The sequence below is a fragment of the Eleutherodactylus coqui genome, chromosome 4 (genome assembly GCF_035609145.1).
Source record: "Eleutherodactylus coqui strain aEleCoq1 chromosome 4, aEleCoq1.hap1, whole genome shotgun sequence".
NCBI lineage: Eukaryota > Metazoa > Chordata > Amphibia > Anura > Eleutherodactylidae > Eleutherodactylus > Eleutherodactylus coqui.
Genome location: NC_089840.1, coordinates 188,838,774 through 188,861,252, shown reverse-complemented (window position 1 = coordinate 188,861,252; position 22,479 = coordinate 188,838,774). Strand labels below are relative to the sequence as shown.

At 41.7% G+C, this 22,479-nt stretch overlaps 1 protein-coding gene across 2 annotated transcripts in view; it reads left to right on the top strand.

The window, feature by feature from the left end:
- The window catches only part of CCSER2 (coiled-coil serine rich protein 2), a 137,923-nt gene that overhangs the window by 88,638 nt on the left and 26,806 nt on the right, over window positions 1–22,479 (top strand). Inside the window, exons 8-10 of one of the 2 annotated variants that reach the window (XM_066600467.1) lie at window positions 6,171–6,257; window positions 9,983–10,081; window positions 22,069–22,153. In XM_066600467.1, coding sequence (XP_066456564.1) covers window positions 6,171–6,257; window positions 9,983–10,081; window positions 22,069–22,153 — 271 coding nt within the window. The remainder of the gene's footprint in view (window positions 1–6,170; window positions 6,258–9,982; window positions 10,082–22,068; window positions 22,154–22,479) is intronic. The other variant, XM_066600465.1, reaches the window with a different exon arrangement.

The window sequence follows — 22,479 nt, the reverse complement described above, 5'->3', positions numbered from 1 at the left end:
TAAATTGACATGTAAATACTTAGTTGAACATATATGGACACGCTAATAAATATTTCAGACGGTCCTCCTTGTGTAGGGTATGGTGGAGTTTCTTTGCAGTATTCCTTAGTACCTTTTAGTGAGTTGTAGGTCACTACTAGAGGTACACAATCATTTCCTTCCTTCTCCTTGTACTGGAGCAGTTGATTTCTGCGTATCCTGGTGGCTCTGGTGATTGGTCATCAATTGAGGTGGGATGGTAGCCCTGATTTTAAAAATGTCCTTTTAAGGTGGTATAAATGTTCCTGTCTGTTGCGTTGGAGCAGATCTGGTTGTATCTGATGGCCTGGCTGTAGACTATGGACCTTTTTAATGTGCTTAGAATGGGAACTGTCCCATCTGAGCTATGTGGGCCGATCAATCGGTTTTCACTAGAAGGATGTCTGTATTGAGTTGTTTGAGATTTTTATGGTGGTGTCCAAAAAGTTGATTTCAGTATATGAGAAGCTTAATGTCAGGTTTATAGTGCCGTGGAATGCATTGAGTCTCATGGAATTTTATTAGTTCTTGTTCAGTGTTGGTCCAAATGATTATAATGTCATTAATGTAGCAGAAGTAGGCCAATGGTCTGTTGCAGCAGGAGACCAGAAAGTCACTCCCTAATTTTGCCATTAAAAGGTTGGCATATTGTGGTGCCATTTTACTGCCCATGGCGATTTCGGTGAGTTGCAGTAATATCTCTTTGCCAAAGGAGAAACAATTGTGTGTGAGGATGAATCTTGTAACACGGATTCAGAGGCAACTCCATTGGCTTCAAGGTGTGCCTAACAGGTGGTCAGTCCATCTTTGTGTGGGATGTTGGAATATAAGGATTCCACATCCATGCTGACCAGGATAGCGCCAGCGGGGAGGGGCCTTACGGTTGACGGTTTGTTCAGTAGGTCTGTGGTGTCCTGCAAGTAGCTGGTTGTATTTCTCACCAGTGGTTTGAGGACACCTTCTACCCATTCGGAGATCTTTTCAGTGAGGGTTCCCAAACCTGAGATAATTGGCCTCCCTGAGTTGCCAGCTTTGTGTAGTTTGGAAAACATGTAGAAAGTTCCAACACTGGGGTTCTCCGGTATCAAGTCCAGAAGTTTTGTGGAGCCCACAGATAGTCTTCTGATGACCCTTCTCAATTCCGTCATATATTTCTGAGTCGAGTCTTGATGTAGTATCTGGTGTTCGTCAGCTGTCTGTCTGCTTGTTTCTTTTAGTCTGATGTGTTCACAGGTTGCTGACTTGATTAAAATTTTGGTGCAGATCTGCAGCAGATTTCACCCCTTCAATCTGAATTCGGTTGAAAGGTTGAACTCTGCTGCAGATCCGCAACAAAATTTGCTGCAAAGCAGCAACATGTGAACATACTCAAAGGCTTTTTTTTCACGTGCGTTGTATATTTCCATCATCTGACCTATCACAGAAGCTGGCAGTGCCCTAAAGACCTCATTGACTGTAATGGTATCGGTGGGGAATTCCGTATGCCACATAGCATTTTGCCGTTTAGAGCAGTGTTTCTCAACTCCAGTCCTCAGGGACCCCCAACAGGTCATGTTTTCAGGATTTCCTCAGTATTGCACAGGTGATGTAATTATAATTAGTGCCTCAGGCATTGCCATAGGTGGTGTCACTATAGGATATCCTGAAAACATGACCTGTTGGGGGTCCGTGAGGACAGGAGTTGAGAAACACTAGTTTAGAGGAAAGAAGATTTCAACGCAGAAAGGGGGTTCTCTACTGTAAGAGCAGGGAGATTATGGAACTCTCTACCTGAGGAAGTGGTGATGGCAAAATCGATGGAGGAATTTAAGAGGGGACTAGACATTTTGGAGTGCTATGACATTGCAGGATATAGACATTAAATAGTCAGACGAGTTGTCTATTCGGGTCTTGCAGTCAGGTAGAAACTTTCAAATGTTAATCCAGGGATTATTCTGACTGCCATTATAGAGTTGGGAAGAATTTTTTTTCCTCCAAAATGAGGTAGATTGGCTTCTGCCTCATTGAGGGTTTTTTGCCTTCCTCTGGATCAACAAGGGGGGGGGGGGGGGGTGGAAACAGGCTGAACTGTAAAATAGCTCAGCATATGTAGTGTTTTTTTTTTTTGTTTGTTTTTTTTTGCTATAGGCTCTAAATGGAGTCTCCTATGCACATGTGATTTTAAAGCCTAGTGCTCTATTCACACTGGCTTTTTCTCTTTTTTTTTCCGAGGGCAAGACAAGCCTAGTTTGTCTAAGAAACCGGAATCTTAATTAGGATTACTGAACTAGATCACGATTTGTTGAGTTCCATAGAAAAGTGATTCTTCACAGCGGTCATGGCTTTAACCCTGATGCTAGTATGATATGTTAACACTACTGTATAACTTGTAATATTTCATGGAACTTTTTTATTGTCTCTTTATTTGTATTGTAGATCACAATATACCATAATTGCATGGTGTGATGCAACATAGAATGGTAGAGTTGGAGGGGGACCTCCAGGGCCATTGACTCTAACCCCCTGCTCAATGCAGGATCACTAAGTCATCCCAGACAGATGTCTGTCCAGCCTCTAGTTTACATTTTATAAGCCTAGGTGTTTTATAAATGGTAAACTAAGCTTTTATTTCCTATCTGTAAGAAGTAATGAACTTACCAGTTGTGATCATCGTACTATGCAGTCATTACATAGATAATTTGGTACATCTTGTTCTTAGTTCAGACATTACATGCCTTATGACCAAAGCTTTTATGCTTAATCACTAATAGATAATAATATACAGCATCCCATGCTGTCGGATTCCCATAAATTGGCTGAAAACGCAGCTTCCACATATACTGTTATTAGTGCTCAGAATAATGTCCTGCGCGGTGCCTTTGTTCAAGTCATTCGGTGGTGTTTTCTTGTAATAGATGTATCCGTTTCATTGGAGAAGTTATGTAGGACTTAATAGCCAGCGAGTGACTGGAGAGCTTATTGTACCATTATTCATGACCTTAATGTCCATTAAAGAATTCTTCCCTGGCAGTAATTTCTTAGAAAAGAATCCTTAAAAGCTTACAGTGAGTTTATTAGTGCTGTTTTCACTGTGTTAAAGGCAAGACAGGAGGACAATTCTATATGGATCTCCTTTAGAAAGCGGAGAGTCGTGATTTTAGATTTTTTTTTTTTAGATCTGAGATAAAAGTGTAATGTGACTATTCCAGAGAGTCGAGAGGTCTAAGTGATACCTTGTGGTTTTATGTCTTCATCGTGCCTAGCGGTGCTTTACATAATGTACATTGAATTACTGTGATTTTTATGGAGCAATTCCACCTTCAGATGCACAAAAACAAGGCATAACCTTCAGCATGAATCGCTGTGGCAGGTGGGGTGATAGCTTTTCAGCTTTTCTGGGTCTCCTCCAAGGCTAAACAATGGCTCTCACTGTTCATGACCGTTGTGTACAGAGACTGGAGGAAACATCTTAGCGGAGCATAGGCCACGCTCAGGTTAGGAGCAGCTTATTAGTTGCTGTGACCAATTGAATCGGGGTTTAGGATCGGTTCCTAGGCAGAGCAGTTTTAAGCACACGCATTATAGTTGTGCATATGGATGAATAGTTTTATGTGAAAATTATTCTTTAATTTACCCCCCCCCAAAAATTCTGCACTCTCCAATTGCCACATAGTTTTTACTTTTAGATTATTTGGCCAACCCAAACACGCAGGTGGTAAAAATGTTTTTGGTCCTGAAACCATCGTCAGATGTCCAAAAATTGCAACATATCAGCAATGAATAATGCTATATTTTTTGTATATTGGATCTAAATTGTAAAATTTTTATTCAATATTTTTTCTTGAGAGCAGGGAGAGAAAACGCTTGACATCAATTCAGCGATTTTGTTTTTATTTTACAGCCTTAATCATGCAGCATAAATGACATACATTTTTTCTGTGGGTCAGTTCGATTATCACGATACCAAAACTCTTTTTTTTTTTTTTTTTTTTTTTTTTAGGTTTTTCCACAAGAAAATCTTTTTTTTGAAATTATTTTAGTCTGTACATCGCTGCATTTCAAGTCCTGCAACTTTTTTTATTTTGCCATGGATAGAGCTCTAGGGGCTTGTTTTTTGATCACTTTATTGGGGTTTTTTTTTTTGGGGGGGGGGGGGGGGTGGCAAAATGAAGAAAATAAGCATTTTGCCACCATTTTTTGCAGTTTTTTTTAATGTTAGCATGTTCAATTTATTGTACGGGTCATTACGAATAGGACGATGCCGTGTGTGTGTGTGTGTGTGTGTGTGTGTGTGTGTGTGTGTGTAAAAAAAAAAAAAGATATATTATAATAAAATTACACAAAAAGGGATAGGAGCTCAAAAAGCGGGGATGGGGTGATTATATATATATATATATATATATATATATATATATATATATATATATATATATATATATATATATATATATATATATATATATTTTTTTTTTTTTTTTTTATTTTTTATATTCCTGTAGGGGACTTCACCCACAACAGCTATAATAAGGCAATGTAGGACTTTTGCACTACAGTGCCTCATCGCTTGTAATAGTGATCATGGGCAAAGGCAAGCTGGAACACCAGTATCTGGCGTCTTGTTGTTTTCGCAATCAATGGGCCCTCTACGATTACAATGTGGCTGTCCGATGATGTCACAGAGGGAACACCGTCCCTCTGTGAACTGTTTACATTCTGTGATCTACATAGATTGCAGCAATGTAGGGGTTAAAAGTGGAGATCAATGTTTTCATCGATCTCTGGTGTTGCCACCAGGGGGCCGGTTATCTGTAACAGCTGGCTCCTGCCGCAAGATGGTGCACGCCATCCACATGAAGTAAGTTTACGTCCTGGTGCGTTATGGACCACGCTTCCATGATGTAAACTTGCATCATAGAATGTTAAAGGGATCAATAGCTTTATTTCTCATGTACACACGGCAGTTTATTTTGAAAAGTCTCCTGAGAGTGCGGTATGCCGTAAGACTTCCTTCAAGCTTGCCTGTCCATGGGCGTAGCGATATCCCGCGGGAGACGCCGGGGAACAGGAGCCAGCTAACGGTTCTCCGCACAGAGCCTATCTGACAGATGGCGGCATGATTCTCCACTCGTGGACAGGGGGGCTGAGCTTTCCATAGTAACGCTATGGAAAGTGTTCACCGCATTCCCCGCGGCCGGATTATTGCCGCGGGGAACGCAATGAAAATACGCCCGTGGACAGGCAGCCTAACGGTCTGTTGTTTTTTTTTGTTTGTTTTTTTTCTTGTGGGTGTAGGTGGGGATTCTAGAGCTTGTGAAAAAATGCAATGTGTTCCTGGTTTTTGGCAGGCATTTTATTGGTATATTTTTTTTCTATACATTTGTGCTTTTTTTTTTTTTTTGTTCTTTAATGAAAGCAATGAATTTTTTGTTATTATTTTTTTTAACCAGGGTTGCGTATAAATCGCCACCCATACGCAATGTATTGCATATGGACAGCGTTGCATATGCTGCCCATAGAAAAGAGAGGTCACGTTGTGTGGTATGCCGAGAAATGGAGCATGCTACGATTTATTTCTTGCTCATCTGCATGGATCAATGAAAGTTCATTTAATTTCATTGACTCCATTCACCACGTGTCACGGGACCACACATTGCGTGCGTAATACGCGATAGAAACACGCCTGTGGACATGAGCCTCTAAGGCAGTGCTGACGTTACTGACATGAGGTCATTAGAGAACCTCTTAATCATAAAACATGTACCCTCAGCTAATCATGCAGGTTTGGTTCATTGGTGTCTTGGGGAGGAATAAACCACTGTCAGACCCCCAGTGCCGTGTGTCTATTGTATAAAGGCTTGGACATTGAATTGCAGGAATGCTGCCATCCAGTAGGTGGCGCTGCAGAGGTATTAGCCCATCTTCCTCATTTGCATATATTTCCCAGTGGAGCGTCAATGGTCTTATAAGTCTCCTCACTCACCTTCTAGGTGCTCTCCTTAAGGAGGGATGATACTCCTTAGAAATAATCTTATTTCTTATTGATGAACAGTGTGATATGGGAAGGTTCAGACAACTTCTATCTTGTGATTAGGAAAGATTTATTTTTCATGCCCCATCTCTCAATGGCTGTTAGATTCTAAATTGATATAATTTTTTTTCTTTCCCCCCTCAAGACTGAAGACCTTCTCAGAGAGATTCAACAGCTTAAAGAAGAGTCAAAGAAGAAGGATGAGACCATTAAGCATTTACAGCAGCAACTGGTGAGTAAAGTGTAATGCGTTGAGGCCACAAAGTACTATGAAACCACACACGCCTCGGGCAGCCATACTGGGTCCCATATGGTGCTGTAGCATGATTGCAGTGGACAATACACATGCCCCTTTTTACTGTATAGAAGTTTAGTGGCATATAGAGGTACAGCAAGCCTCATGCACACCCATGTGTTCCCCCTTATACAGCAATATTTGACTTTGTTCATGAGGCCAAAAAAATTGTGTATTTTTTTTTTTTTTAAATCAGAGACAACCCCTTTCAGGTAGGAGGTACTCCAGTGATCAGCTGATCGCTCCCTGCGAACTGCTGAGGGGAGCCACAGCCAACTACAGATTTCCCTGCTGTTGCAGGGAATAATGTGATGTTAAATGGGCAATACAATAAATGCCTCGAATCCCTTTCTAATACGTCCATATGCCTTTAACCCTTTCCAATCCACTGTCTGACCTCTGAAGACATTATGATTTAAGGCTGTACAGCTCCGATGTTGGAAGACGTCTGTTGGGGTTCTCTTACTATATATTGCCAGCCTCTCTGCTGTCGGAGCCTATCCAACGTGTCGTCTGATGGAGTACTGGCTTTAACCAACATATAGCGCTGTTGTAGAATGGCAGAAAGAGTAAGCCCCCCTAGGAAAACCAGGATACAAATTGGATTGGAAAGGGTTAATAAGGTCAGGAGTTGACAACTCCTTTAATCTTTCCATCCCTTTTTCTCTGTTGGTGGTACTTAGCTCCTTGTACTTTTCCTCTTTAGTGGAGACAGAAGATTAATTGAATTAAGTCTTGAAGACATTATTAGTTTTGTGTATATTTCCGGCACAGATCCACGTAATATGTCAGCAGACGAAGAGTAGCCCATCTGTTAGTGCCTGGTAGATCTAGGGCCGTGATGAAGAGGGCAGATATGTTGATAAACGATTATTTTCCTATGTTTTAGTGTAACTTTTCCTTGCTAAATGACTTTAGGACCTCATAAAATATAAAGCAGTATAACGATGCGCTCCAGCGCCCGGCGTATTTTACACATTGATATTTTAATTTATCAAGAACGTCCCTCGATCTAATTCTCCGAGCAGATCTGACACGGAGAACTACTATTTATTTTATGGGTCGTTTTGTCAGAAGACCTTTTTCCTTTTTTTTTCTTTTCTTTTTTAATCCTTCTTTTTTTGGCTGGGTCTCATCTATAAAGCTCGACAGTTCCAGATTGCTTGTTGCGCAGAACCAAACTGTTCTGCTGACTAATACACTTAAGTATTTCCTGCTGTAAACGTCTTCTGTAGACACCGACTGCCTCACTTTACAAACTTATGGAGAGCAACATTTTTCACCCCCTTACTCTTTTTCAACCTGCTCTAAATTTATTTTCTCTGCAGTGGTCTTATAGGATGCTTCGTTTAATGCTATGGGTTTGTTTTCTTGTAAACCTCTTTATATCCCTTATTGCCTAATTCAGTTTTATCAATGATGGCCCCCCTCTTCTATTATCATGGTCCTTAATTAGTAATTATGTAGTTTAATTGGTATGATGTACCTCGCTCACCCAACATGTCTTAAAAAGTGTGTGTTCATCCTATGCTCCGCATACCATCATGTTACATATGTTTCATGTCGTACTACAAAGTTTCAATAGTTTCAGCTAAATGACAGAACGCTTTGAGCACATTCATCAGTAGGCATTGATCTGCCAGATTTGGTCATAAGACAGCCATTGTATTATGCTACTTAACCTATAATTTAGGGCTGTGCAACCTGCTCTGGTCTGATGGGCCCAACCAGTGGTCACAGTAAAATTTAAAGGGGTAAAGACAGTTATGGCATATCAAAAATATAAACCATAAATGTCCGGAAGGTGCACTTTTTAGTTCCCCGACCTATCTGGAGAAATGGGGGGGGGGAGGGGGGGTCTTTTTTTTTTTTCTTTTTCCCCCCCATCTGCACCCCAGAGAGCAGGGACCATACATGAACGTGGCTCTCTCCACTGTAGATTATGGGTCTTATGCTGATAGCCCAGCATTTCATAACTCCCATAAAAGTACAATGGAGAGAACCGCATACATATATGGCTACTTATATGAACTCCTTTCTAGGGTGCGACCCCGTACTCCTGATATATGGTCAACCCAGAGATGGTTACACAGTGCTCCTCAGGTACTTGCCATCCCTGCTTTTCCTGAGCTGTGTGCCACTTGTCTCTGACATGGGAAGCGGCTACATACAGACTAACATTTGTGTCCAGATGGTTGGGTCCCACAAAGGATGGCATTGTGAGCCATATGTGGCATCGGGCCTCAGGTTGCACATCTCTGATATGGATATGGATGGACTAGATGCACCTGATACTTCGAATAAGTCCCTAGGTGTCCACAGTGGATATAGCTTATGTTACTAACTTCCAAGGTAAATCTGTCTTGCGATGACTTCTTATTGTTACACAGCTGAAGTTAAGAACTTTACACAACAGGAATGAACTGGCACTCTTCTGATGGACAACATTGTTCAGTGTCAGACATTTCTATGGCCCACAATGTTTAGTCGTCGGATCAGAAAGTTGTCTAGTGGTAAAAATTCAGTCACCGGCTTCAGCTTGTCAGATCATCTTATAGATACCGTCACACAAAAGTGGTCTGATGGTCATGGGTAACGGAGAACTCATATATAATTAATACCAAGCACTTTTTGCCTTCTAGTAGGTAAATAGAAAATCTCTGTTATCGCACGATTAGGTCACTTTTTACTATAATGCTGTAGGGAAATATACAGAGAATGTTCATACTGCACAAAACTCCTACCAATGGAATCTACCTAAAGGAATTTGTAATGCACACAGCCGAAACTCTCAAAATGCCAGCCAATAGTCTTCGTCCAGAAAACCCCTTTTGGGTATGGAAATACTATGAAAATTCTGCAGCATTTCCGCATAAAAACCTGCGTCAAAATCCTCACTGCAGATTTAACCAAGAATCTGCTGCATATAGATCTACATGAAGGTCCTTACCGCAGAATACATGGCGCTGCCAACGCACCCTGGCATGGGTTTCCCCGGAAGCCTACAGTGAGGCTGCTGCTCATGTGATTCCACTAGACCTCGCTAGAAGTTGCCGAGGGGCCCGTGCGGCGGTATGCTCATAGCGCCATGTATTCCCAGGTGAGGGGGAGCTACTCAAACCAGCTGCGGGTGACTCCTAGTCAAAATCTACAACTAAGGTGCGGATATTTTATGTAGGTTTCATGTAAAGATGCTGCAGTGTTTTTGCCAGAACTCTAACCCTATAAGTTCCGCTCCATCTGCTTGTTGATGCCATGCTCCTAATGGGTGCTGGACAGGATTTCAAACCACAGCTTAAAAATGGTAAGCTATTAATCTGAATTTACCATTTTTGGTTCAGCATGTTAATCTCTTATTGGAAGCTTTAGAATTTGCTTCTCGATAAGTTGTCCATATGGTGACAGAATAACAGCAGGAAATTTGTTTCTCTAAAGCGAATTTTAAAATGGCAACCGATACGGATGGACGACTTGTCACTTCTGCAACAATGGCCACCACACAAACGCAAAAGCTTAATATGTATGTCAAACTGAATCAGCTGGTTTGGGCTCTGACTTCTGATTCACCCGGCAGGTCCACAAATGTAGCACAGTTTCCACTATTCTAGAACTTCATATTCTGATCTTCTAGTTAGTTTTATCTTTTTCTCTTTCCCCTCAAGAAAACAACATGCAAATGCCAGAAAGAAAGCCAGGACCCCAAGATGGTGAAGCCAAAGCAGCACGACAAGTATACTCAGACCACTTGGAGGAGAAGTGCAGTGAGTAGTGTGTTCAGTGTCTTGGGTTGATATACTTCATAAACAGCGCTAAATTGATTCACCTGGAAGTGAATTTTAACCCCGAAGCTCCTAATTTCATATTAACATCAGTCTTCATTTAGGTCAGATAGTCTAACAATGGGGGGAAAACACCGAACTTGCATTGTTTTAGTTTTCCTTTTTCTTTGTTTTGCTTTTAAAAACTTTTCTTGCATGATGTAAATTTAACCCATGTGTGTCTTAACAAACCAAACTGTGACCACCAGCAGCTAGTTTCTAATTTATGTCTATTGTATTCTGAGCTCTTCTGTCTTGTGTAGACTTTGAATAGCAGGATTAGACCCACTTTTATGGACACAAGTGCGTCGGAAAAGGGAAGAAGTTGCATAGAGCAATTCCACTTTCCTGCTTTGTCTGGGGAGCAGAAATGGGGGAATTCCCGAGCCCGAACAGTTCCGTCTCTGGGCTGAACCGAACAGCGCCGGGCGGACCCCATTGACTATGACAGGGTGCCCCCTTTCCACCCAACTTGCTAGCTTCTGGACGGAAGAAAAAGCGCTGCATGCAACACCTTTTTTTTTCTTCCGGTATTCTCAGCCGTATCTGCGGTAGAACCTGCGGCCGGAGTTTCCGACGCAGATGTGAAACCACCCCAACCCCTTTTGTTATTTTTTGTAGAGACCCATTTGAACATTAATGATGGGTCAATGGCAAATAATTTTTTAAAGGGTTGTGTAAAATTCAAATGTGTAGGACTGAGTTGCAATACCGCAAACGGACCATATAGAAGAGTGGTGCTGTTTTTGGTAGCAAGCAGCTGTGTTTTTCTAACCTCATACAACCACTTTAAAGTAAGGTTCTTTTAAACCATAAATGCAAAATGTATAGCTGGAGATAGTTACATAACTGTATAGACTGATGGATGGAATAGATGTTCTGGACGTAGAATCTCTGCCATAGGCATTATACTCACTGGGATATTTAACGCCACAGGACATACAGTTACATCATGAGGGTTCGGGCTTTGTATGGAGCTCCATACACTGTGGATGTCGGCTGTCTTTAAACAACTGACACTCACCTGCAACAGCCGCGATCAGTGTGGATGCTGATTGCGGCTGTTAACCCCTTAAATGCCCAGATCGGTATTCCGGGGCCCCTAAAACAAAAATGGGGGGGGGGGGGGGGGAGCAAAAGATGCGTCATTAAGGGGTTCATATTCAAAATGCCCCTTTTGAAACCCATACATAGTAGTTTTATGTCCTTTACAAATTGCTGCATCCTATTTGTAGAAAATTCTGTTGACTGGCTGTGGCACGGGAAGAATTTCCATCTAAGTATTCTGCCATCAGCTGTAATGGGGCTCATGCTCGGGAGCCTGTTGTAGTTATAAGGGGGGTGCTTCGTCTCCCACCTCCCCCTCTTCACAGGGATTATTGGCTGACTGTATACGGCACATTTGAAAAAAAAAAAATCTTTTTTGTGTTAATTTTGCTAATAATAGAGATTTGCATCTGTAATACTCTGCCTCTGCAACATTTTCTGCTAACCAGTCCTCTAAGCAGATTGTGGGAGTACAGATTGGGTCAGACGGTGACTGATCACAAATTCCTGGAAAACCCCTAGAGGGGTTTTATTGTGACTTATACTTGTGATAGATCATCAATAGTTGATTGGTCAGGGCCCCGAGCACTGGCCAATCAGCTGTTTTAGGGACCTGCTGGCACTGGCAAAGCACAGGGTTTGGAGTAGAAGCCGATAACTTTGACCTCTGAGCTGAGTATTGCATGTGAAGCTCCTATTAAAATCAATGAGGCTGTTTTCACACGGACGACAAAACTGTGCAAGACTTGTGCGTTGCGAGACACACACATCTTGCACAAATATTAATGGTCTCATACACCTGAGATAGAGATATATCTCCCGCTTCCAGCAAGCTAATGCTTTGATTGGTTAATTGAGCGCTGGCTTTCATTGGCTGACGTGGTGCTCAACTAACCAATCAGAACATTAGCTTGTGGAGGCGGGGTACTCAAGCCCCGCTTCCAGGAAGAACTGCTCTGTCGGCGTGCTGGAGAACACAAAAGCCTGCAGCAGCGATGCAGACCAGCACGAGTAACCTGAACGCCGTCTGCTAGGTAAGTATTATAGGACACCTCCCAAAAAGAAGACCTTGTGCCTCTGTTGGGGCAAAAATTTATATAAGACAGTTTCTTATTTTTGGGTAAACACGGTAGCACTCACCCGTGTCAGGTTAGCCTAAGAACAGCGCCTAAACGGGGTCGGAGCTATGTGCTTGTGTGAGCTATGTGACGGTGACTATAGATGCCCAAACAGCTGATCAGCCAGGGTCCCTAGCGCAGACCCCAGCTGATCAACTATTGATGAACTATCCTTAGTATAGGTCATCAGTAAAAAATAGTTTGTAAAACCCCTTTTAGTCTACTTGGATGGGGCCAGCATCTCTTCTTTCTGACAGACCCTCGTTTCTCTTTTTTCTTTTTTCTCCTTTCTGATATGCTTTGAATGCTAGCCGTATTTATAGGGCTATTTGTGGGGGCTTCATAGGTGCACTTGAGAGAGCCTCTATAGGTCCATTCACATGAGGGGATTTGGTTGCAGTGAAAACTGCACCAGAATTGTGGGCATGTTTGCTCCGTGTTACAACAAAGGTACCAAAAACACATGCGTTGTTTTGCCAATGCAGTATTTGTGTGGGTTTTACTGCATCAAAACTGTGCTGTGTGAATGCAGCCTAAGGGCTCCTGGGAAAAACCCGTATCTCAGCAATTACTGAACTGCACTGGATTTTAATGAATTAGCAGAAAAGTTCTTGCGGTGTCCTAGGAGTTGAGCGCTGGCAATCTCTGCTTTTAAATACAGCATGTGGGAGTTGGAGGAACAGCCGTAGAATACAGATGGGTCCTCACGTATCAGTCACTGTCACCTAATCAGCTCCATCTGCAATTTTCCAAGTCTTATCAGATAGTCTGCAGCAGTAGTCAATATCACAGGAGTTCTCAGACTCATTTTAAATTCAGTTTACTTCTAAAACAATCATCTGGATACTAAGAAGTATGCTTTGAGGAAATTGAGATTTCGCTCTTCCTTTTCTACTGGTATATGCAGTATATGAGTATAACGTATGGATACTTGTCTAAATCTGCATAAGATGCGTATAGATATTTATACATTCTATAGTACAGTGGTAAGAAAAATAACAGTCCAGCTTACTAGGAGTTTGATTTATTTTATGGATTGTTTGTTATTTGTCTCTATGTTGTATATTGGCATATTTCACCCATTGAATGTGCCGGTTTCCATGATGCTAACTGTGCTGCCTATTGTGTTGTAACATGCAGCAGATTACATGGGATTTGGTGCCCTTCAGTTCCCTACATTAGCGGATTTAGTAATGTGACCTATACTTTAGATGGTTTGAGCTATTCATTACCCCGACAAACCCAAGGAAAAGTCTGTAGCAATCAAGTGCTTCTGGTGCAACACCTCCGAGTATCAAGTGTAATGTGTCTCCGTTCCTTATAAGAATCATTTAGCATTTTAAAGAAATTTTAGTGGGATTTCCTTTAATGTTAATTGTATTCTTTAATGCTTTCCAATCCAATGTCTGACCTCATCAAACGTTGAGATTGCCCCCATCATGTCAGGCTAGGTGTAATAAAAATATGCAAAAGAGGGCTCCAACAGCGGAGCTCTCGTCTGCATAGTATTCGAAACAAATGCTATGCACATTCTATGCCATTATAGAATGCCTCTGTATCGCACTGTGTTACAGGAATGTCTACCCCTCCCGTCTACCCCTCCCGTCTACCCCTCCCGTCTACCCCTCCCGTCTACCCCTCCCGTCTACCCTTCCCGTCTACCCTTCCCGTCTACCCTTCCCGTCTACCCTTCCCGTCTACCCTTCCCGTCTACCCTTCCCGTCTACCCTTCCCGTCTACCCTTCCCGTCTACCCTTCCCGTCTACCCTTCCCGTCTACCCTTCCCGTCTACCCTTCCCGTCTACCCTTCCCGTCTACCCTTCCCGTCTACCCTTCCCGTCTACCCTTCCCGTCTACCCTTCCCGTCTACCCTTCCCGTCTACCCTTCCCGTCTACCCTTCCCGTCTACCCTTCCCGTCTACCCTTCCCGTCTACCCTTCCCGTCTACCCTTCCCGTCTACCCTTCCCGTCTACCCTTCCCGTCTACCCTTCCCGTCTACCCCTCCCGTCTACCCCTCCCGTCTACCCCTCCCGTCTACCCCTCCCGTCTACCCCTCCCGTCTACCCCTCCCGTCTACCCCTCCCGTCTACCCCTCCCGTCTACCCCTCCCGTCTACCCCTCCCGTCTACCCCTCCCGTCTACCCCTCCCGTCTACCCCTCCCGTCTACCCCTCCCGTCTACCAAAATTAAGTCTTATTATATAAATGTATGTAATACCAACTCATACATATATTTACAGGATAATTTATAATGTTCCCGATGTGAAACACTCATAACTCACTTTTAATTTTCAAAAAGATTTTCAATAAAATCGTTATGAGTCATTTTTATGTATTTCTGAGTAATTCCAAGGAATCCACAACGCACAAAACAAATAAGAGCTGAGGAGCGTGCTAAGGGCAGGAAATTGGATTGGAAAGGGTTAACGGTAGGGATCCTTGGTATGTATGGTAATGCAAATTGGGAAATTGGAAACTCTTTTCAGAAGGTTAATACTGCATTCTAGAACTTTTTGAAGCATTGCCTTCTTTTTGGACAACCAGTTATGTTCTTCTAGAGAAGTGGCCATAGTTACTATTATGGTATATGATGATACTATTTTTCTTCTATGTAACAATGTCCATATAACACTCTAATGTTTTTATTGCTACAGTGCAAAGAAAAACTTCCTTACAAGAGGGGTTACAAGCTTACGCTTTTCCAACCAGGCCTACCATCTGTTTCTCTTAACGGTTACTGCCATATCGTAAAACAACAAAGCTTCTTTTAATTAAAGCAATCGTAATGGCTATGGTTATGAACATTTTCATGGTTATCTAAAGCTGCCTATAAACTTCTATGATAATCTTTAAGATTAGTTAATGGTTGCTAAAGGCGCTTTGAAAGAATTTATTGAAGTCAGACCCCAGAGTTTTGTCATTAACTTTTCATATTCTGTGACCTAGTTTTGTATAATTGTATTTGGAACCAATCTTGCAGTATTACAAATATCTTAAAGGGATGTTCCCATCTGGGACTTGTATGACACAGCTAAAGGAAATGCCATAAAAGGCAAAAAGATGCAGGCGCCACCTTTTGCGACCTGCATCTATCTCCAGAAGTCACTCACCCGCACCCTGGCTGTATGCAGTGGTCAAGAGTTTCATGTGATTGTTCCCAGCAAGAGAAACCGCGTAATCTTGTAGATATACCTTTTAATGGCTAACAAAAATACATGATGTTATTGCGAGATTGCGAACCAACGCAGGGTTCTTCTTCAGGCTTAAAGGATTGGATCTGAAGAGGCATGGATATTTATACACACTTAACCAGAATCAAGAGTTTCAGAAATGGAGTAGCACAGCGAGCTATGCTATTTCTTCAGCTCCCAAGTTACAACAACTGAGTGTCTGTAGTCCTGGCTACCTTATATTTAGAGAGATCCCAATCGTGGCCATGTTTGGCTGAGATAGAAATATCCTTTTAACTATTTAATAGGAGATTAAGCCATTCATTACAGACCAGTATTGAGAATATTTAACTACTAAAGCCCAAATATCTCTAGATCTAGATCATCATTTCAAGAGACTTTGTATCAATCATTAATACAAGAAAAGGCAAAGAACTTAGTCATTTTCCTCTGATAAGGTATATTACATTCTCCACTTATCCACTACTTTTCTCCCCTCTGATCATTTATTCTCAGCTCACTGGTAAGAGCAGTTTTGAGAGATGTATAGGCTAGATGTATTTTCAGTTGCATTGAGAGTGACAGAGATGCTGATGGTGTCAGTAAATATATAACGGTCTGACACCAGTGCTGAACTCACAGCAACACTGTTCAGTACTGCTGTATAATGTGCTTATGTGCTACGGGGAAATAGGGGAGCAGGATCTTTTCTTGTCTCTATATACAGCATATGGGAGATGACATAGCAGATGGTATTCACCCACTCTTGAGATACACTCAGAGAAAACTGACAATTAGAAATGGAGCCTGCAGAGGGACAACTGGTGATAAATACAGAATACAAGTCCTGTATTGGCCAGAAATTCTCTTATTTCTCATGTACACCTACAACAGTTTATTTTAAAAATTCACCTGACATGACAGGTATGCTCTAATAGCTTATTTATGTACAGGAACCATTTGCCCTGTCACCTACTATTTACAAGCATGCGGGTCTTTTTAGTTTAGTAATTAGCTGGAGCTGCTAATCGGGGTACATGTTTTAAATCAAAGGCTCAGATGTATCTGGTGTGGATGCAGCTCCAGAGGTTCGGGTATCTAAAGACCTTGTTCTGTCTCCACATATATATGTAATCACTGTATATACTCGAGTATAAGCCTAGTTTTTCAGAACTTTTTTTTGTGCTGAAAAGGTCCCCCATGGCTTATACTCGAGTCAGGTAAGGCTTAAAAAAAAAACCCTCTATACTCACCTCCCAGCTCGCTTCTGTGTCTCTGGCGGTGGTGCAGCAGGCTGCTTGAATTCTCTCCGCTGTCATCCCCCACCGTCCTCTTTGCTCGGCTCTGTCATCCCCTGCCGTCAGCACTTTGTAAGTAAGAGTTGTGATTGGATCGAGCATCAGCCAATCACAGCCGGAGCTCGATTATTCACAGCCGATCAAGCTGCTTTAGAATTCTCCCTGCTGTCATCTCCATGCTCGGCTTTCAAATCCCCTGCCGTCAGTGCTGTGTAATTAAGTGCTGTGATTGGATCTGGCGCTCAATCCAATCACAGCGCTTACTTACACAGCACTGACAGAGCCGAGCATAGAGGACGGTGGGGGATGACAGCGGGGAGAATTCAAGCAGCTTGTCAGACAGACGCCGGCTGGGAGGTGAGCAAGGAGGGTTTTTTTTTTTAACCTAGTATATACTCGAGTGTAGCTCGGCTTATACTCGAGTCAATACGGTTTCTCAGTTTTTTGTGGTGAAACTTATTGTCTCGGCTAATACTTGAGTATATATGGTAGACTTTTTGAGTGAATATAGATCACAGAATCCTAGTCTACAGTTATTTTTATTTTCTGAGTAGTAAGGTCTACGATACTATGACTTTATTGCACACCGGACAAGTCTGCTCTTTGATCAGTTTTTATCAAGAATGCAGTAAGAAAAAATATTGAGCTCACTCTTTATAGCGGGGACCCCACAGCCAGGCGATGATAGTAGATGGAGCCTAAACCAGAAAAAACGTCAGATCCTTGACAACTTGTCTTTCATGATGTCTTTTCCCTGAAAATCAAAGAAGATTTTAGATGTAGAAGCCTACCTATCTCTTCGTTATCAAGAATCTTTAGTATGGCAGGTCAGCTGTCTTTTGATTCTGATCGCTTTATTAATGGTATACCTGTTTAGAAAGCTATCAGGTTTGGTAGACCTCATTTTTAGTAGGTAAACACCTTATAACTTTGTCACCGCTGCCCTACCACTTTAACATCACTGCGTTTAATGATGTCATTGTGTTCTTTTTTTACTAAGTTTGTTTCTGCTCACCTTTTTCAAGCGTTTTTCTATTCTAAGCATCAAACACAATAATTCATGCATCCTGGTTCATTGAAAAATATTTAAGTTTGGGCACATGCTTACAAGTTTTGATAGCTTCAGATTAGGTTTTAAACATCACAAATTTTCCATATTCATTTTCTGTGATCTACTTTGAAAAGGACTATTCCTATCTTGTAAAGGGATGGCATATCGCTAGGATATACAATCACTTCAAGATCTGGGGGAGGTCATTCTCTGGGACCCCTACCAATCCTGAGAATGAACAAAACATAGCACTGCTTTACCCCTTTTTGGAGTACAGGGAATTTCAGCATGTCCTCATTTACATGAATGTGTATAGAAAATGGTGCCGGCAACACTGCTATAAAGTAATGTTTTGTCCCCTTGATTCTCAGGCTTGGTGGAGGTCCAGGTTATCATACCTACCCCACTCGTAAAATGTTTGCATGATATTGGGCTATGTACTGCCAAATGACCAATAGTAATTTTTCCTCTGGGAATACTGTTGAGATGCAATGCTATATCTGTGCTTAGCTGCCGGAAGGTGAAGTGTTGACAAGCTACTTGACTTGTCAATCTGCATCTCCCATGTTGCCCCATTAAAAGTTCCTGTTAATCAACTAATGGACAGAGGAAAAGGGGGACTAAGAATTCCTAACAGTTTCTTCATCCACTTATTTGTACTGTACACTACCTCTCTAAAGTCCAATGAGAATCCTAGTAGACCATGGACTTGCATATAGGAGAGACAACCAACCGTTCAGTATTACTAATGTTAGATCAGATACGCAGTGAAACATGTATAGCCTTTAAATTTTGTAATGCTTGATTGCAAACTTTGGACCCAGAGAACTGTTTTAAGTCAAGAGAAACGTTTAGTGTTTTCCTTCAAAGACACTTGAAATTTGCTGTACTGCAGCTGTGTAACTAGGCAGATATGCCATGAAGGATTCTAAGAAAGACAAGTGACATCCCTTGTGGTAGTAGAATATTGGTTGTCATTCAACTTTCTCTTGAACTACTAAAACTGAGAATTGGCTGAATAATGCTTTTAACAAATGGAAGATGACAACTTAGGGACTTAAAGTGTCTTTGCAGCTAAAATAATTAAAGGGATTGTCCTACTTCTAGCTTTTTTTTTTTTTCTTTTTAACAAGAAGATGACTGCTCCGCGCGTTGTGCAGTGGCCTAGATTGGTACTGCAGGTTTGGTCCTATTGAAGTGAATGGGACTTAGCCTGCAATTCCAACTTGGGTCACTGTGCAGTGTTCGGTGATGTCTGCTTCCTGCATCAAAACAACTAGAAGTAGGACAGCCCCTTTAAAGGAAACCTATTACCGTCTAACAGCACCATGAACTAAGTTATGGTGCTGTACCTGTGCATGAAAATATGGCACTTATCAGATTGCTATGCGTTTGCTTTCCCATAGCCTTCCCATAATGCAACATGTAGGGGAGATAGTGTTAACGTGCTACTTGGCAGCCGGGGGTACATACTTTTTATAAATAACATAAGACTCCTTGGATTTGTCTTCCACTTGCAAGCCCTAGAAAGTGGCAACATATCCCTTTAAAACATTGCTGAGCTTGTGGGCGATGGAGAGTTTGGTTTCTTTACTAGAAGCCCACCAAATAGGTGAAGAGACCTTTCTTTTCAAACACCTCAGAAACAGCTATACATTTTATGTAGGGTTGTGTGGGCATAAATAAACCTTGTTCAGGTTCTTGACCAAGGCTTCCAAAAAGTAGAACTCTTGCTTCTATCATAATTGTCAGCCTTTGAATGGCAAATTGATATTGTTTTCATTTTGCCCCAAAAGCTACTTTTGTTGATGATGTATGAGTATTTTAATATGGTTGATCCTGAAACCTACGTAGAGCCAGCTTGGGCATCTAGACACAAAAGGCTATTAGGGGCCACCGTTCCATGGAAATTGTAGATCTGCGAAGCTTGAACGATATTTGATTAAGGAGTCTGCTATTTAGCCAGAAAGAATAGGGAGGCAATAAGCCTGTTTTATCTATAAAGTCATGTGCAAAGACAAGTCTAGATTGTTTCTACCATTGAAATGCTCGGAGTTGTAGCCTCAATGACCTAATTTTGCAGGTGATTTTCAGGGGGATGGGATTGGCTCCAGTCCTCTTGTCTTCCTCATATAGGACACTGCAGATTTAAAATGGCTCATTTTATCTAACAAATTAGCTGCTCATTTGCTTGTGTTTGACTTCAGTGTATATAGTCTTCAATCCATGACCCAATTTAGGCTGCCATTGATTTAATCATTTTCTAGTCACCACTTGGCTTGGAAGCAAATTTCACAGTTGAATTCCTTGTTAACTAAAATTCCAAGGGGATCATATTATAAATGTTGAAGCTGATATGTGCCAAGGATATTGGCTCATACTAAATGAAATCACCAAGTGTGACATTAAATATTTTGGTCTACTCAGACTGGCTTAACATAGCGATACTAAATGGCATCCAACGACTACTTTTAGCTGTAAACTTGAATTTACACATCACCATAAATTAGATAGAACCCATCACTTTTTAAATCTAATGTGTGCTGCTGAGCATTTCTTCATAAGGAAGAGTCATTGAATTGATCTCTACTTAAATTGTGAAAAGCGTTGTCTAGACTTTTTTTTTTTTTTTCTTTAATACAGTGGGCCCTCCAGAATAATACACTACTGGTGAGCTCCTGTGAAAAAATGTAATCAGTGGATATCTTAAACATTCCTGCAGGAAGGAGAAATGCGCAGTTCAGTTGCTGGTAGAGCTGGAGTGATACAGATTACCCCATTTAAAAATATTCCCAGCCTTCTGACTTATACCCTTCAGAAATGGGAAAACCAGAAGGTGCAAACCTTGAATGGACACACACAGGTGTTTGTCATTAATATTTTTTGGCTTTTATTCAGTAAAATCAGCTTAAAAACGCAACGCATTTCGAAGCAATGCAATCCTTCGTTTTCAGTTTTGTCGGGAATACGCAGAAGTCTGGTGCCCCGTCGCACACTTTGCTCTGTGCTTTCTCAAGGGTTGAGAAGGATCGCGAGAGTGCAGAGCAAAACATGCGTTCATGGCACCAGACTTCGTGTTCCCAGCAAAACTGAAGAAGCAGCATTGCTTTGAAATGCGTTGTGTTTTTTAAGGTGGTTTTACAGAATGTCGTCATAATTTCTCCATTTTTACACACCTGTTTAAGGGTTGCACCTTTTTTTTCAGGCTTTTGGTTTATACCATTCAGTTTTTTATACATATACCCAAGGGTTGAATATTTACTGGGTTCCCATGCATACATCTTTCTTGCTATCCATCTTCGGGACAAGGACCTACCCACAATCACTGCACCTAACCTCCACTGAGGTAGCTCCACTCCTCTTTCCACACCACAGCATCTATTTTCCATCTTTGGGAATGCTAATGTTTAGTGGCAGCCATAATATAGAGTAACTTGGGTTTACCAGAAACAGAACAAAAAAGTTGATTATTTTTCTTTTAAGTTTTTGCAGGCTGCTCTTTAGAGGGGGGAGGGGATGTGAATGGAGTGTGCATATAGGCAGAAGCCTCATCGGACTTCTTCAGCCCTGCAAAGCTTCAAGAGTAAGATTTGCAAAACCACTAAATCTATGGGCATAAGTGACAGACTGTTGAAGTCAGTGTGTGTATCAGGGTCGCATCCCCTTGCAACTTATGGGACTTGAGGGTATTTAAATCCATCTTAATTCCCTCTACTTCGCAGGTATTTGTCTCAGAAAGTAGGTGTTTGCATTCTTAGTTTTACAATAAGACCCCTCTGTTCACACAGGCTCTAAGTTTTTTGTTTTTTCCCGGTTTCAAAGTATCCATAAGAGAGATGGTGATTCTGTTCTGTAACAAACCCATTGACTTCTAACAAGCACCATAAAGTTCTCGCTTCTGTGTATGTATGCACCACGCGTTATACAGCCCATCAGGGGCAGCAGCAACCAAATGGAACAGAAGGGCCTGTGTGAGCAGAGCATTTGTTACTCCAGTGTTTGGATTTTCTAGCTGAAGATATTTTTTGCTGTTTGTATGTTGCTCTTTTAACATTGCATTTGTTGTGCATCATAATTCTTGTCTGGATTTGATCTTCTATTGTTCTGTTTCTTCAGTTACTGTTATTTTCTGGTTAAAACATTGCTCCATTTTAAGCCGGTGCTTTGTATTGTAGCTTTCGTGACGCTTTTTCCTCCACCTTTCCTACTTTTTATTATCCAATTTCCCCTCTTTTTTTCTGCACAGAGTGGGTATTCTGCTCCCTCCTTCTCTCCCTGGCAAGGCCCATACCAGGGAGGTCCTCGGACTGGTCCACCGCACCGCAGACAGAGTGAGTCTGTGCTCCTCTCACTCATCCCTCCTGAACCTATATGCCTGTTAAATGCTATGCATGCACGGTCTCCTCACTAGCATCCCCGCCCAAATGATGAATTGTGTAAAGATGCGCACCAGTTGGTTCTAACAATAGTGCTGCTGTTACTCAAGCTAAAACAAGTGCATATGTCCTTTCACAGAGCAGGCTATGGTACCCATCACTTGCACAGACCACCCTAGCCATTTTATTGTCAGATTGTTATTTTTCTAATATCGCTCTTCCTTTTTGGGCCTGTAATATAAAAGTTTAACATATCATATGCTTGCAAGCAGCATTGGCCT